This window comes from Gossypium hirsutum, chromosome D03 (assembly GCF_007990345.1).
Source record: "Gossypium hirsutum isolate 1008001.06 chromosome D03, Gossypium_hirsutum_v2.1, whole genome shotgun sequence".
NCBI lineage: Eukaryota > Viridiplantae > Streptophyta > Magnoliopsida > Malvales > Malvaceae > Gossypium > Gossypium hirsutum.
Genome location: NC_053439.1, coordinates 47,295,748 through 47,310,745, shown reverse-complemented (window position 1 = coordinate 47,310,745; position 14,998 = coordinate 47,295,748). Strand labels below are relative to the sequence as shown.

General features: G+C 33.1%; 1 protein-coding gene across 5 annotated transcripts; it reads left to right on the top strand.

The window, feature by feature from the left end:
• LOC107950172 (palmitoyltransferase ZDHHC12) lies at window positions 1–7,514 on the top strand. 5 transcript variants are annotated; one of them, XR_005911465.1, is made up of 13 exons: window positions 1–762; window positions 856–990; window positions 1,772–1,838; window positions 1,964–2,060; window positions 2,353–2,449; window positions 2,603–2,686; window positions 2,866–2,906; window positions 3,007–3,072; window positions 3,629–3,688; window positions 3,834–3,885; window positions 3,980–4,254; window positions 6,428–6,520; window positions 6,631–7,514. XR_005911465.1 is itself a non-coding variant. In XM_041090303.1 (11 exons), exons 1-11 carry the CDS (start codon window positions 630–632, stop codon window positions 4,063–4,065), a joined length of 918 nt encoding a protein of 305 aa, XP_040946237.1. In that variant the 5' UTR covers window positions 1–629; the 3' UTR covers window positions 4,066–5,934. The 5 variants fall into 5 exon arrangements, 1 of the variants encoding a protein (XP_040946237.1); XR_005911466.1 differs by having other exon boundaries at window positions 6,396–6,520; XR_005911463.1 differs by lacking the exon at window positions 6,428–6,520.
• The last annotated feature ends 7,484 nt before the right edge of the window (window positions 7,515–14,998 follow it).

Sequence of the window (14,998 nt, the reverse complement as noted above, 5' to 3'; positions counted from 1 at the left end):
AGGAGGCCGAAGACCCATGCCTGCATTTCGTCCCTGAATGTAAGAGTATAGTCGCTTGATCCAATTTTGGATTGGCACTGTTCATTGAACAACCCTAGAAAATAAAGTTGGTAATGATATGGCTTGTAATTGGATTTTACTATTTGTTATACCTAGCGGACACCTCATTGAACTCCTTTGCATCTCAAACACTTTGCTCAGAAAGCACAGTCTTGGAGAACACCTCTGATGGGTGAAGACACTCCTCTCCCAACAAGCATTAAAACGCTTATTTTTGCAAATAAATTATTTTACTGCTAAGGACCTTGTGTAGCTTTAACAAGGTTCTAACAGCGACCCAGTCACCAATAGATGGCTTTGATGTTTTGGGTTGAATGGCGCAGCCTTCTAACCCTAAACCCAATGTTTAAATCAGTTCATAGATCTTCCCTTTTTTAGTTAGTGGGCTAATCAGTCCTTATTGAAATGGGCTCCTAGTTTCGATTATAGTCTCGGGGAAGAAGAAACGAAGAACACCATAAATGGTTTTTTTTTTCCTTTTTCTTTTTGAAAATCAGAACTGAATTTGGGGAGATTTTGGACTTCAATTCGTGTTTCAAGAGCTGCTGCAATTACCTGATCAAAGCAAGATGTTAGCTTGGTCGAAATCGATTGGTCGCTGTACAGTTTCCTTTATCTCCGTTTTGCTTACTCAGTTGGCTTTGTTTTTGGTTCCTCTCTTCTTCTCAGCTTCTCCGATCCTCATTCAACTCACACTCTCAGGTCTATTCTCTCTCTCTCTCTCTCAAACATGGATGAAAGTATTCAAAATTCTCGATTATCTGAAGTTCGATAACACGGTAACTTTTTTTGCAGCTTTAGTTTTGGTTGTAGTTCTGGGATTTGGAGGGTGGTGTAAACGGCTTCTTGGATTCAATGCATCTGCTCCAGCTTTTGTTTTCTGCAGTATATTTTTTATCTGGGGTGTTTATATTGCTATTGTTCGACAAGGTACCTTTTTTGCCTTTTAAAAAAAAAAAGTTTCGGCCTACTCCTTTTGGAGTTCCTTTGGAGCCGACCATACCTCAACGGGTTGGCATTGTCTCGAGTCAAGATGGAGTTTTGTCTCCTGATTCTGCAGAGAGACCAAGTGCTTGAAGAGGTTGCCTCAGACACGGTTCACAGAGCGAGAGTGTTTTCGCCGGGAGGTTGCCACCTACGACCACTTGTTGTGCGCGTCCGACCCGGCATGGCGCTACTACTCTGGGAACCCGCGTCCCAAGGGGCACTCGAGCCGAGGCCGGGTGACAAACCTTGGCTCAACCCGGGAAGAATACCGACCTGCTGAGGGGTCTGTTGGCTCTGGATGTACAACACTTTGTAGACTTCTCCGGAAGGCAGCCTTCCCTCAACAGTTTCATATATCTGTCATGCCTTATTTGGTTCATCTAGTCAGTTTTTTTATGCTTTATTTGTTTTCATTTCGCTTTTAATATATCTAAAATTTAATATTTAACTTTTAAAGTTTGAACAACCCTAATTATAAATCCCAATTGGTTAGCATCTGTTTTCTTTATTTGAAAGTTTGGATGAAGTTTACCTCACTAATATATGGTGTTCTTTTGGTAGTTAATAATTTTTTGGATATTTTCCAGTAATCTGATTGTCAGAATGAGAATGGGAAATTAACTTCTTTTGATGCAAGAAACTACTTCTTTTGAGTAGTTTAGCAATTAACTTGTTTCATAACAGCCTATTATTTAACAGCCTATTATTTGCTTTATTTTTGCAGCGATTTCACCTGTTATGGACGTCGTGCTCAATGTAGAGATGATCATGCTCATCATTGGTCTTTTTAGGTTGTTTTTCTTTTCTCTTCAGTCTTTTGCAACATCTATAATTTGGTTAGTCATGTATATAGCTTGTTCTACAAACTTTGTTGGTCATTGTCAAAACATGCTAATGATATTGTTTTCATTGGCAGGATTATGCTGAAGGATCCTGGTTTTGTGGTTTGTGAGTCCTTTTCGTTGGACGAACTCAATGAAAATTCTGTTCTTGGTGTGCAAATTCACAATGAGGTTGTCTGGTTTCATTTTTTGTTGTTCATTTGATGCAAGTCTAGAAATAGATATAAAAGTAGTAACATGCACTTTGCTGCAAAAAGCTTGAAGTAACTGGTTAGGAGTCTCTAATTTCTTATAAGTTTCAAAATGTATTCATACCAGGTGAAATCTGAAGTAAATCTTGTTTGAAATGTGCAATACCAGTGATTTATAAAATATGAAAGTTTCGCATCAAGTATGTTCAAAATTTTGTTTCTAATTTGTTTCCTTTCAATTGTATTGATTTAATCGTTTTTTTATCTTTCAGAGTTCTCTTTTGCAAATGAGAGCAAGATACTGTAAGAGCTGCCAGACATATGTACAGGGCTTTGACCACCACTGCCCTGCTTTTGGAAACTGTATTGGTATTGGAAATCAATTCCTTAACATTTTTCTTTTGATTTGTGAATGCCATCTTAATCTGCTCTCTTTTGTAAATTATCATTTGGTTGTATGATTGTTCTTAGCTAAATATTATCCTCCTTAGTGGTTGATGATGTTTTTCTATCATCATGCAGGTCAGAAGAATTATGTCCTCTTTATGGTTCTTCTGGTTGGATTTATTACTGCTGAAATTTCTTACATTCTTTGCTCATCCCAGTGTAAGTTTAAGCTTGACGTTACCTGAACTATTTAATCCACTACCTTTAATTATGATTTACGGAACACAGTGATTCATTTGGATTCTTAACTTCTGCTGCAATGCTTTCTGATATATTGGAATTTCTTTTGTCTACTTTACTAAAGTTGTTTATATACTTAATTGCATATTTATTTGCAGTTGCTTCAAAATTTCGAGTTTTGGAAGAAAATAGAGTGGAGGTAAGACATTGCTTTAATGGTTTATCTAATATATTCCCATCAGTTATCGTCACTTATGTATTGATGTTTTTCCCCTTTTTCCTGGATGTTTTCGGTATAGAGCGGTTCCATTTTAGTAATGGCTAGAAGCACATTGCTATTTTGTGTTCTTCAAGTGCTATGGCAGGTTTGTATTGTTTGACTTTGACAATTGTGCTTGTTTCCGGATCCTTTTGGTGTATGCATTGGTATTTATTTCCCTGTTAAACATATAACATCTAGACCTATCAATCTTGATTTGAACTCGAAAATCCTATCTGATTAATTGATTTCGAACTCGGCCCAACCCGATTTGACTATTGAAAGTCAACAAGCTGAACATGTCTAACTTGATCCCGAAAAATATGATCCGAACAAGAAATGACCTAAACTCAAAATGACCCAATTGTGAAACTGTCCAAACCCAAAATGAATTGAACCCAAGATGATTTGACTTGGAAAATCTAATAGTAATTACAAATGGCTGGAATTTGAAACAATCTGAACTTGATGTTGACTTGAATCCAAAATGAGCATGAAACTATTTGAACCCAAAATGACTTAAAATTTTAAATTCCAAGTTGACCCAACTTAAATTGACTCAATCCAAAACCATCCCAAATCCCAATTCACCTAATTGAAAGGTCTATATTAAAAATTATAAAAAAGGGCCTATGTTACATCAGATTTTTTTGTCCATGCAGGGACCATTTTTGATATGGCATGTCTACTGCATATGTTTCAATATCAGAACTGAAGAGTGGGTAAGTTTCCTGCTAGATCAGGGATAAAATATAAAAAAATGGATATATTTTCAAGTACACACTATTAGATATGGTTTAATTAATCTCCATTATACGTAATGAGAGAAAAAATGCAAAATGTTGCTGTTCTTTTAATTTTCTTCAGGTAAACTGGAAGAAGTATCCTGAGTTCCAACTTAATGCCTCATCTTTATCAGGTGATACATTTTTATAGAACAATTCTTGTCTCTGGATATCCATATTTTGCAATTTTCTATTCCGTGTAATTTTTGTTCAATTCATTGCATCTAGGAGAGAATTATCAAGAGACAAGTTTTAAAAATCCGCACAATAAAGGAATCCTGCAAAATGTCAAGGAGTTCTTAACATTGAAATGATGGAAGTGTTACTGCCTGTCTTGCTCTTGGTGCCTTCCCAAGTTGTTCTGTATCTTCATGCTTAGCTGCAGTTTTCGTTGGGGACAGTCCTCGCTTCTCAAACACGGGTGCAAAGTTTCAATATTTGGTTTTGCAGTACATGCCTTTAGAAGGTCATCATTAGTCTGTGACATATTTGGTGCATTTCAGGTATGCGACCTGTATATTGTGGTTAGATATTATCTCTAATTTTGGCCATTGATTGGGAAAAAGTTGAACTGGCAATTCTAACGGCCAACCCAGAAAATATTTCCAAGTTAAGGTAGCATAGAGAAAATTATTACAGTTAATTACCATGAGATAGAATAGTTATCAAAGAAGAAGAATCAAGGATTTTATAATTAATAAGGCAGAAACTTAGATTACTATTGCCCTTATGTCATTTTTTTCGGTTTTATGAGAGAGAAATGGGTGAAGGTGAGTTGCTTGCTATAGCTACGATATTGCCGGTTATTTTCAATAGCCATAATAGCCTTTTAAGATCAAACCTGCAATAGCCTTGTTGGATATGGCTTGTTGTTGTTAGATATGGTGATAGGGTTCTCCCTTTTTGATAATTTCAAATGTTCATCAAATTTCATAGTAGGAAGTAACATGATTATTGCTGATCTGTTGCCCTAATCTTTTAACATACTATGGTCTACTTGCTTGGTTTTTCTTTCTCCCTCCCCTTAATTAGTAGCTCAACCTTTTGTCCATTAACAACTAAGATTAGCACCGCAATGTGTAATGAACGTAAATGAGTTGCGAATATAAATATATGGACCGTTGAATATACATACTTGGGGCACATCGATCCAACTAAAGGAATGAGCTTGGTCAATGTTCATGGCTGCCATTTTGATCACATAAAACAATTCAGAAACTGAAGCATTATCCTTGAGGTATCATGTTGGGGCTCACATAGATTGACTAATCTGTTATCTGTATATTTTGTAGGCGATGGATTTTGTCTAGCTCTAAATTAGAACATTTGCCTACAAGTTCAATCATTTTTTGATTTTAAACTCTGAATTATTGTTGATTTAGACTAGAATATTTGACTTTGTGAAATTGAATTTTGGACTTTTGAAACTTGATTGAAATTTGGGCTAATTTGCTAAAAAAAATTAAATTAGGTTGGTGGATTTGTCACCATTTAAGTTTTTTATGGATCATTTACTATCATTTTGTCCAACATCAAGACTACAATATTCTGGTAAATTTGACATGCATCATTCATTTAAGTCGTCTTCCTTTTCCTTCTGAACTTTCTCAAATCACTCTCTGACATCAGGTTTCAACTTTGTCTTACTTTAACACCTCCTCTCCAATATAAATAAGTAATTTTATGATGCGTATTCACTAAGGTCTGAGAAAACAGGTGCATGCAAAAAGAAAAAAAAGAAAAAATAAAAGAATTAAACAGCAAAAGGTAAGAAATGTTCCTTCTGTTTACTTAGTTCAATGATAATTAACAGATAGAGGTTCGATAAGGCTCTATGTGGATAGGATTATGCGATTCACTATATGTGGTTTAACGTTTAAACAGGTATTCAAATTGTTCTTATTGTTGCCTATTATGGATAATAAGGATCATCTATCTTCATCCTGTGGAGTACGCCCAAAGACCAGGACCAGACCAATTATACGATGATTGTAATAATATACTTGTTCATCTAATTTATTAATAAATATATAGTCATTATTGTTTTCGATACTTGAATTAAAATAAATTGTATAACAATAAAGTCTTAAGAATGATATGATCATTCTCATTCTTGGGTGTCCTTTGTAAGTATTATTGCAGACTGACAACAATAATCAATTGAGATTAATGTGTTTGATTAATGACAAGCATTGTTATAAATATGTTATATCAAATCAATGCATAAATATATGTTAGAGAATAATATATCGAATTAACCCACCATGAGAATGCATTTTGGATTATTATGTAATAGTCATTGCATTTCTCAGATTGGTAATGCTATGTATGATCCTTACACTTGGTATCTTTATTATCTCAACATCATAAGTCGTATGTTTTGACACAAAATGGTTGTACTACAAAGATTGATGTTAAGTATACTACAATCTGTGTAGTGGGATGTAAGTGATTGAATGAATGGTCATGCTCAAATGAGTTGATATGAGATATCACTTGCTTTCTTGAAGTTTGTTTTTTGCCTCCCTCTGGGAGCGGTCTTTCCTTATTTATAAGATTGATGTGACATACTAGGGAGGTAGTTAGGTGAATATGGAAAATTTGTTAACTGTAAGGAATGTTTTTTGATAGTCTTTTGGGACAGATCCCTAATTGATATTGGGCAATCGATATTAGAAACAGGGCGAACCCAGATAATGTGTTACCCTCGGAGCTCGCATGACCTCTTGGTGCTACTGATGATTTGGGGTTGATTCTATTAGGAGAAAAGTAGGGAGTATAATTTTTTTTTTTGTATTCTTATTGTAAGTTGCGACCTCGCTCTGCGAGCTCTAATGTGATTACTAATGATGCTGATAGTAACCTTGTTACTGATATAGGCACTGCTTCTACCAGCTCATCGGAAGAGTTTAGTGACGAACTTGGGCACATCATGGACATCGACTCTCTTATGCAAGATCTGCGAGGAAGAAATGATTCTGCTACTCCACGCGAGGATAGTGATGCCGCTAAAAAGAAGCAGAAGTTGGTTGAAAAGTCTGAGTATAGAAGATTGATGATGAAATGAGACTAAGGGAAGCTTGCTGCTAAAAGGGAAGGATAATGCGACACTAGGACGAAAAGAAATCGGGCGCCTTCTTGTTCCCTCTGTCCCTGTGCAAAGTTCCTTGCAGGGGCAACTAGTTGCTAGGTCCATCTTCGGTTCAGTTCGCAGTGTGTAACGTATTGCTCATGGTGGTTCGTCAAAATTTAAGTCCTCTGATGGCGAAGTGAAGACCTTTATTGTTTGGCGTGATCAGCTTAATGTGGAAAGTTACCCTTTTTCTCCCAATGAAGTAATGAGGAAGTGGAAAGAACGTATTCCTCGATGGATAGGGAAGATCATTTGTAATCACGTTAGAGCTCACAGGAACTTCCTGATCACTGATAGATAGAGAAGACCATTTGCGAGGTCGCAACTTATAATAAGAATACAAAAAAAGAAAAGAAAAAGGAGACTCCTTTTCTCCTAACAGAATCAACCCCAAATCATTAATAGCACCATGGGGCCATGTGAGCTTCGAGGGTAACACATTATCTGGGTTCGCCCCGTTTCTAACATCGATTGCCTGCTATCCACCGTCAAGACGCGACCCCTACACAGCCTTTCGTATTGAGCAACTGCAAGACTACGGTCAAAAGGTTGATGTTGTACACAAATATCAATACTTGGAAGAGACCATTTTATGGGGAAATCAAAATTATCCCGCAGATTTCTTTTTTACCCTTATATGCTTACAATGGTTAATCCTCAGGTTTGACGATCGGTTGCTAATAATCGATGCACATCCCTCCTGAGAGCAAAAATACAACATTCCCATTGAATTTCCCCTATTGGAATTTTTTTTTGATGAGTAAACACAAATTAACTATATTAAGCTATCATAATAAAAAAATTTGTTGTTTATAAACCCCAAGAACAGCTACGAGCTCCTTTGGGATGTCGTCAAACACCTGCAAAAACACATAATAGGGGAGGCTCATCCCGTAGACAACAATCATGAAAATAAACAGCAAATATCCACTAAGAGAAGCCAACGAGCTGTCTCAGTGTGATTCCATACTCTTGAAGAACTGTGCAAAAGAAAGGATGAAGATGAAAACCAGCCTCTAACAAATGTAAAGGCAATAAGAAACCCTCTTCAATATCAATTAACATTTTCTCCCCTTCAACAACCTGCCTCTAACAGATGTAAAGGTAATAAGGAAGGATCGTTGTTCAGATCGTTTTTTGCCATCAATGTTTTTTGTTCAGACCAATTAAGGAGTACTTTTGTACCTTTTTTTCAATCCGGTTTCTTTCCTCGCACATAAATCCATGGATTGGGATCATTAAAATATTCTTTTAACTATGCCACGGGGTGTATTGATGTTTCAACACACCCATTACAAGCTCAAAAATTCAAGTCAAGGGATACACTTCTTTATATTTGAATGGAGGGTTACTTATGAAGGCTTTATATTTGAATGGAGGGTTACTTATGAAGGCTTAGCATTTTTACTTGCACTTCAGTATAGAGCTAATGTTATGCAAATGCATTGTGTATGAGGAGAGAAATTTATAGAACTTTTAATAAACCAATAAAATGGGAAAAAAACTTCTTTTATTAATCCTTTTTTTTTAAATGCTGAAATAAAAGAAAATAAAAAAATGATTGGTTAGAAAATACAAATGAATACATGAGGAAAGAAAGTAATTAAAAGAAAATAAAATTTTTATTTATATTTAAAAATGAAAGGATTATAAACAAATATCAATTGAATAAATAATTCAAATTTTTTTACATGTATTCAACATATATTTTAACTCAAATAAATAGGTTCGAGATTTTTGTCAAGGTTATTTCAGCCTTCTTAATTATCTAATCTTACAAGTCAAATTCATTTTCTAAAAAATGAGTTGAGCTTCGAGATTTCTGTCGAGGTTGTTTCAACATTTTCAATTTATTTGGTTTTAAAACTTGAATCTCTTTTTTTAAAAAAAAATATAAGAAAGCTTCGAGATTTCTGTTGAGGCCGTTTCAACATTTTTAATTATTTAATTTTAGAACTCGAATCTCTTTTTTGAAAAAATATAAGAAAGTTTTCCATCAATCATGTTTGCAATTTTCCCATCAAGCAAATCATATTTGAAATGTGAACTAAATCTTATTTGGAATGTGCAATGTTAATAATTCAAAATGACTTGAATAAGTAATCTAAAATGCCACGAACTCGACATGACCTGACTTGAAAAACGTAAATCTAAAATGACCAAAACCCAAACTTGAAATTGATTTGATTTAATTTAATTGAACTGTAACACCCCTAACCCATATCCGTCGATAAATTAGGGTTACAAGGCATTACCGGACAAAACACAACTCAATACAGACGTTCAGTAGAATTCAAGAATTTAACATTTATATGCAAATCGTTTGAATATAGGTTTAAATCAACTATTTCCAAGTCAAAATATAAACATTATATATATAAATATATTAAGCTTAGTCAAATTTTAAGTAAGTATAATTATAAATTCTACTTTAACCTTTTAAAACAAAACATAACATTTCAATCCAGTTAAACCATAAGAAAATAAGCTATTTTCGTATGGCTATTAATTATATATACAGTACATCAAAGTACGACTTCCAAAACATTATCTAGCCTATACATGCCATAAGTTAAAATTAAAACATTTCAATATCGAGACAGTAGATAGAGTGATGATCTTTGCTGACGATCCCCGAGCCTGCAGCTTGATTTTTATCTATAAAACAAATGGACGAAAACAAACAAAGTAAGCTTTTATAGCTTAGTAAGTATATAGCATATCTAAAATACATATAAAAGAATCATATAATTCCTTAAGTAAATTTATTGAGATCACAAATATCAAATATAATTACTATTCAAACATTGCTATCTTAAGTCATTTAGTTTTTTTCTAAAAGAATGTATATTTAACTAATACATATAAACGAACATATGTATATACATTATATGCATATAATCAAGTTACAAACATAATCATTAACTGCATATACTGATTGCTAGTGTACTTATCGTTTGCACTTCATCGAATGCATTTAGATATATGATTTTTCAAATACTTATGCCAAAAGCATATATTTATACTTATTAACTACAAGTACCGAATGCACATATATACTTATAAGCCACATATGCCGAATGCATACATATATATATATCCAACAATTTTATGACAACCAATATATGTACATACTCACTAATCACAAAGATCCGAACGTTTATATGCTCATCAAATACATTGAAACAAATGTTCATATATTTATCCATTACATATAACCAAAATCATATATATATATACCCAATGCATATAATCACTTAATTTAAATAAATTCACTGGCACTTAGCCTGCTAGGCTTATAACCTGATTCAGTTCACCGGCACTTAGCCTGCTAGGCTTATAACCCGATTCAGTTCACCGGCACTTAGCCTGCTAGGCTTATAGCCTGATAATCTCAGATACAAAGATAATCTTTCGTATAATTCTTTTTATTTACATAAGTCTTACTCAATAACCGTATCTCCGTAAGAATTCAATTCTTCATAGCAAACAAACATTCGAACCACATATGTATAATTTACAACATTAAAATTCAGTTCAAAGAATTTGTAACCTATATTCGAACCACATATGTATGTAAAATTCATACATTAAATTCAGCTCAAGAACTTTGTAACCTATATTTAAACCACATATGTATATAAAATTCATACACTAAATTCAGCTCAAGAACTTTAAATATATATATTCGAACCATATGTGCATATATATATATATAATTCATAATATTAAGTTCAGCTCAAAGAACTTGTATCATACATTCATACTTTATATATATAATTCATAACTTTAAATTCAACTCAAGAAATTAAATCTTACATTTGAACTACATATCCATGTAAATTCTACTATTAGTTTCATATCATTGAACTTAAAGCATACTTTAGCTAATATACATGTAATTTATACCATTAATATCAACCTCCCAAAATCAATTTCTATGTTCGGCTATCACATAGAAAAATCATCAAGTTTTATTCAATTTATATACTTTTAGTTCCAGCTTACTAAATGTATGATAGATATATTTATATAAATTCCAATTTAATAACATTTAAATTGCTATTAGACTTACCTCGGATAGTGAAAAATTGAAATCGGATAATTAGTCGATGATTTTGGTTTTCCCCCGATCTAGCTCCGATTTCTTTGGTTCTTGATCTAAACATATTCAAAATGAGCTAGTTTAAATATTATTAACTTCAATTTAATCCAAAAACATATAAATGGGAAAATTACAAATTTGCCCCTAACATTTTACATTTTTCACAATTTAGTCCAAATTACACAAAACACAAAACATTCAAATTTTGACTATACTATGGTTAGGCCGAATCTTCATTATACTCATACAAGTCCATGCATTTCATTTATTTCATATTTTAGTCCCTCAAAAATTTATTTTCACAATTTAGCCCTAAATACTCAAATTCATCAAAAATCCCAAGACAAAACATGTTAATCTAACACATATATTTCATATTTCATCAACTAACATCATAAAACTCAAACATAATGGCATATTTCAAAATCATCATCAATTCACAAAATTAAAACATGGGTTTTGAATAACACAAAACAACGATATCAAAAACGTAAAAATTATCAAAACCGAACAAAGAACTAACCTTAATCAAAATTCAAAATGGCCGAATGTGGCTAGGTTCTTCTTTCTTTTTCTTTTGTTTAGTTTCGATCATAAAGATGAAGAAAAATGAAATGATAATGGCTTAAATATTTTTTTAACATAATAATATAATATACATTTTTATAACCTTTATAATTAATATTAATAATATAAAAACTATATACTATCACCTAATGCCATCCACTAGCATTTAAATGGACTAATTGTCACATAAAACCTCCATATTAAAAGAACATCCACTATTCAGCCCTTCTAAAAATAACCACAAAATTTTTATTTTACGCGATTTAATCCTTTTATTTAGTCAGACACTCAAACGACGAAATTAAATCATGAAATTTTCACACAAGTAAATTCACACATAAAATTACAGAAAATAATATTAAAATATTTTTAGAACTCGGATTTGTGGTCCCGAAACTACTATGCCGATCAGGGTTAAAAACTGGGTTGTTTCACGAACCATGTAAATAACTATATATTTACATCAGATTTTTGTGCCACGCAGGGGCTGTTTTTGATGTCATGTCTGTTGCATGTTTCACTATCAGCACCGAAGAGTGGGTAAGTTCCTTGCTTAGACCAGGGAAAAAATTAAATAAAAAAAAGGATATATTTTCGAGTACATGTAATGACTCATTTTTGCCCGGGCCTAAGACCTAAAATACATCCAAAACAAGATAAAATAAAATACAGCTTAATAACCCAATATGGCCCAAATTCCCAAAACCCTAATGGCCCCAAAACTAAAACATTTCAGAAAACCCTAGCACCCCAAGCCATGTGCGCCGCTGCCCCCTCTCGTACCACCCGAGGTACCTTGTCCCGAGGTTTGACCCTCTCCCCTGGCCACCTTGCCCCAAAATGGCAAGGGTTATCCCTTCAACGTCTGTTGACCTCGCCTGCAAGGAAGACAGAAACAAAAGCAACAAGAATAGAGGCAGAAAAAATAATAGAAATAGACACAAACAACATGTAAATCGGCTATAAAAGGCCGCATTAACCATGTAGAAAAAAAAGATGGAATACAAAAAGGAATTTCAGTCCAAAGGTTGATCTTTTAGTTTTTTCTTTATTTCTAATCCTTTTTTTCATTTATTTACGTGTTGTTACATACTGATAAAATAAAAAAGAAATAACTTACCTGTATTCGAATCTTCAACGCCGTAGCAGGCCGAGGAAATCACCTCCGATGATAGGTGGTCGAAAACCAAAGGGTTTCTTGAGCTTTTGGGGCATTTTTGTTAATGTGTCGGGGTTGTTGAACTCAGATTTGGGTTTAGGGGGTTTGAAAGGATTAAATCGGAGATTTTTGCCTTTTTCGGCCACTGCATACGGCGGCGCCGTCGCCGGCGACTGGTGGTCAACACGATGGCCGGTGACCGGAAGTTGACCGGACCCTTGGCCGGTTTCTGGAGTGAGGGAGAGTGTTGAGAGAGTTTTTTTTCTTTTTTTTTTTCTTTTGAATGAAAAAAATGAAAATTTTGGGAAGATTTTTTGGGTTTTATAATTGAGTGAAACGACGCCGTTTCACTATAGCCTTTTAAACACCAAAACGGCACCGTTTAAGGCCAACCCACGTGCGACCCGACCTGCTCTAGGGGGATCCGCGTGTTTTCTATGAGAAGGGGTAAATTACGCTTTTAGCCTCCATCTTTTAATGTTTTCGCAATCAGTTTTTTTTTATATTTTTAAATTTACCCCTTTTGTTTACTTCCGATTTCAATCTAGCCCCTTGTGAAATGACGCCGTTTTGGGAAGAAGATAAAATTACCTCTTCAGTCCCCCATATTATTCGCGCGTTCAACGTAATCCCTTCCCTTTGGTTTTATTTGCGATTCAACCCCGAATTTCAATCTTTTATTCGATTTAGTCCTTTTCTTTGTCATTTTGGTTGTTTTCTCATTGAAATTAATCAATCTAATACTATTATTATTATTATTAATTATTATTGTTATTGTTTATTCATTACTACCTTTTTAATCTTAATTTTGTTATATACATTAAATATATATACGTTTCTACAATATATATACACATATATTTTGCTAATATATATACGTACATTTTTAAAGTTATAAATATATTTTATATTTCATTTTTCGTACATACATACACCTATATCCATATGTATATACATATTTATACACACTTCTATTTCATAATTTCAAAATATATATACGTATATCCATACATATTTTTTATACACATATACATATATACATATTATATCTATTTTAAAATCTATATTTTTCTTATATATATTTCCTATATTTATAATTCATATATACATATATTTTCAATATATTTTACAATGTATATACACACCTATATATATCTATATACGTTTTTTTTATTTTTGTAAATACATATATATATACATACTTTTGACATTTTTTTAATATATATATAAATTATCATTATTTACTTTTATATATATATTTAAACTTTATTGTGTACTAACATATATATCTTCTTACATTCTTTATAATTTTATTCATTTTCTTTATTTATTTACGTTTTCATCATTATTTTAAAGAATGTGTTTTAATTTCACTTGCTTATATACTTGTTGTTTTGCATGATATTAATTTGTCCTTTTATTTTACTTTGTTGCTATTATCTATACTCACATTATTATATTCATTAACATTTTGTTATGCATATTAATATCCTTAAAAAAAATTTCAAAGAAAGGTAATGTTTTGCGTTTGGAAATTCAAGAAAACGTGCCCTAATGTGCTGGGTTTCGATTTTTCTCGTTCGACCAAATATCCAAATATCCTTTTAAAAATTTTAAAATAAGGCATTTGCGTTTGGAAATTCGAGAAAACATTCTCTAATGTGCTGGGTTTCGATTTTTCTTGTTCAATCAAATAGCCGAATATCCTTTTAAAAAATTCAAAATAAGGCAATGTTTTGCGTTTGGAAATTCGAGAAAACGTGCCCTAATGTGCTGAGTTTCGATTTCTCGTTGGACCAAATAGCCAAATATCCTCTTATATCTTAATCCAAGTCATTCGAGTTTTTTTTAGGATTGTATTTTTAAAAATTCTTCAAAGTTTTCAATTTTCGACATTAAGACATTAACTAATCAACTAGGTACCAACTTTTGGGCGTTACGAGGGTGCTAATCCTTCCTCGTACGTAACCAACTCCCGAACCCGTATTTCTAAATTTCGTGGACCAAAATCGTTATTTTAATAAAACCAAATCATTTGTTAAAAAAAAACACTTTTAGAGGTGACCCAATCACACCTCATTAAAAAAGATTAGTGGCGACTCCCGTATTCATTTTCTTTTTCAAAATCCAAGTCGACCCTGTTTTAGCAAAAAAAAAATGGTGTCAACAGCTTGGCGACTCCACTGGGGACCCAACATGAGAGAGTCAAGCCACGAGTTGATTATTTCTTGTCTTTTAGTCGAAAGTTGATAATAAGGTTTAAATCTACGATCCTCTCATTGC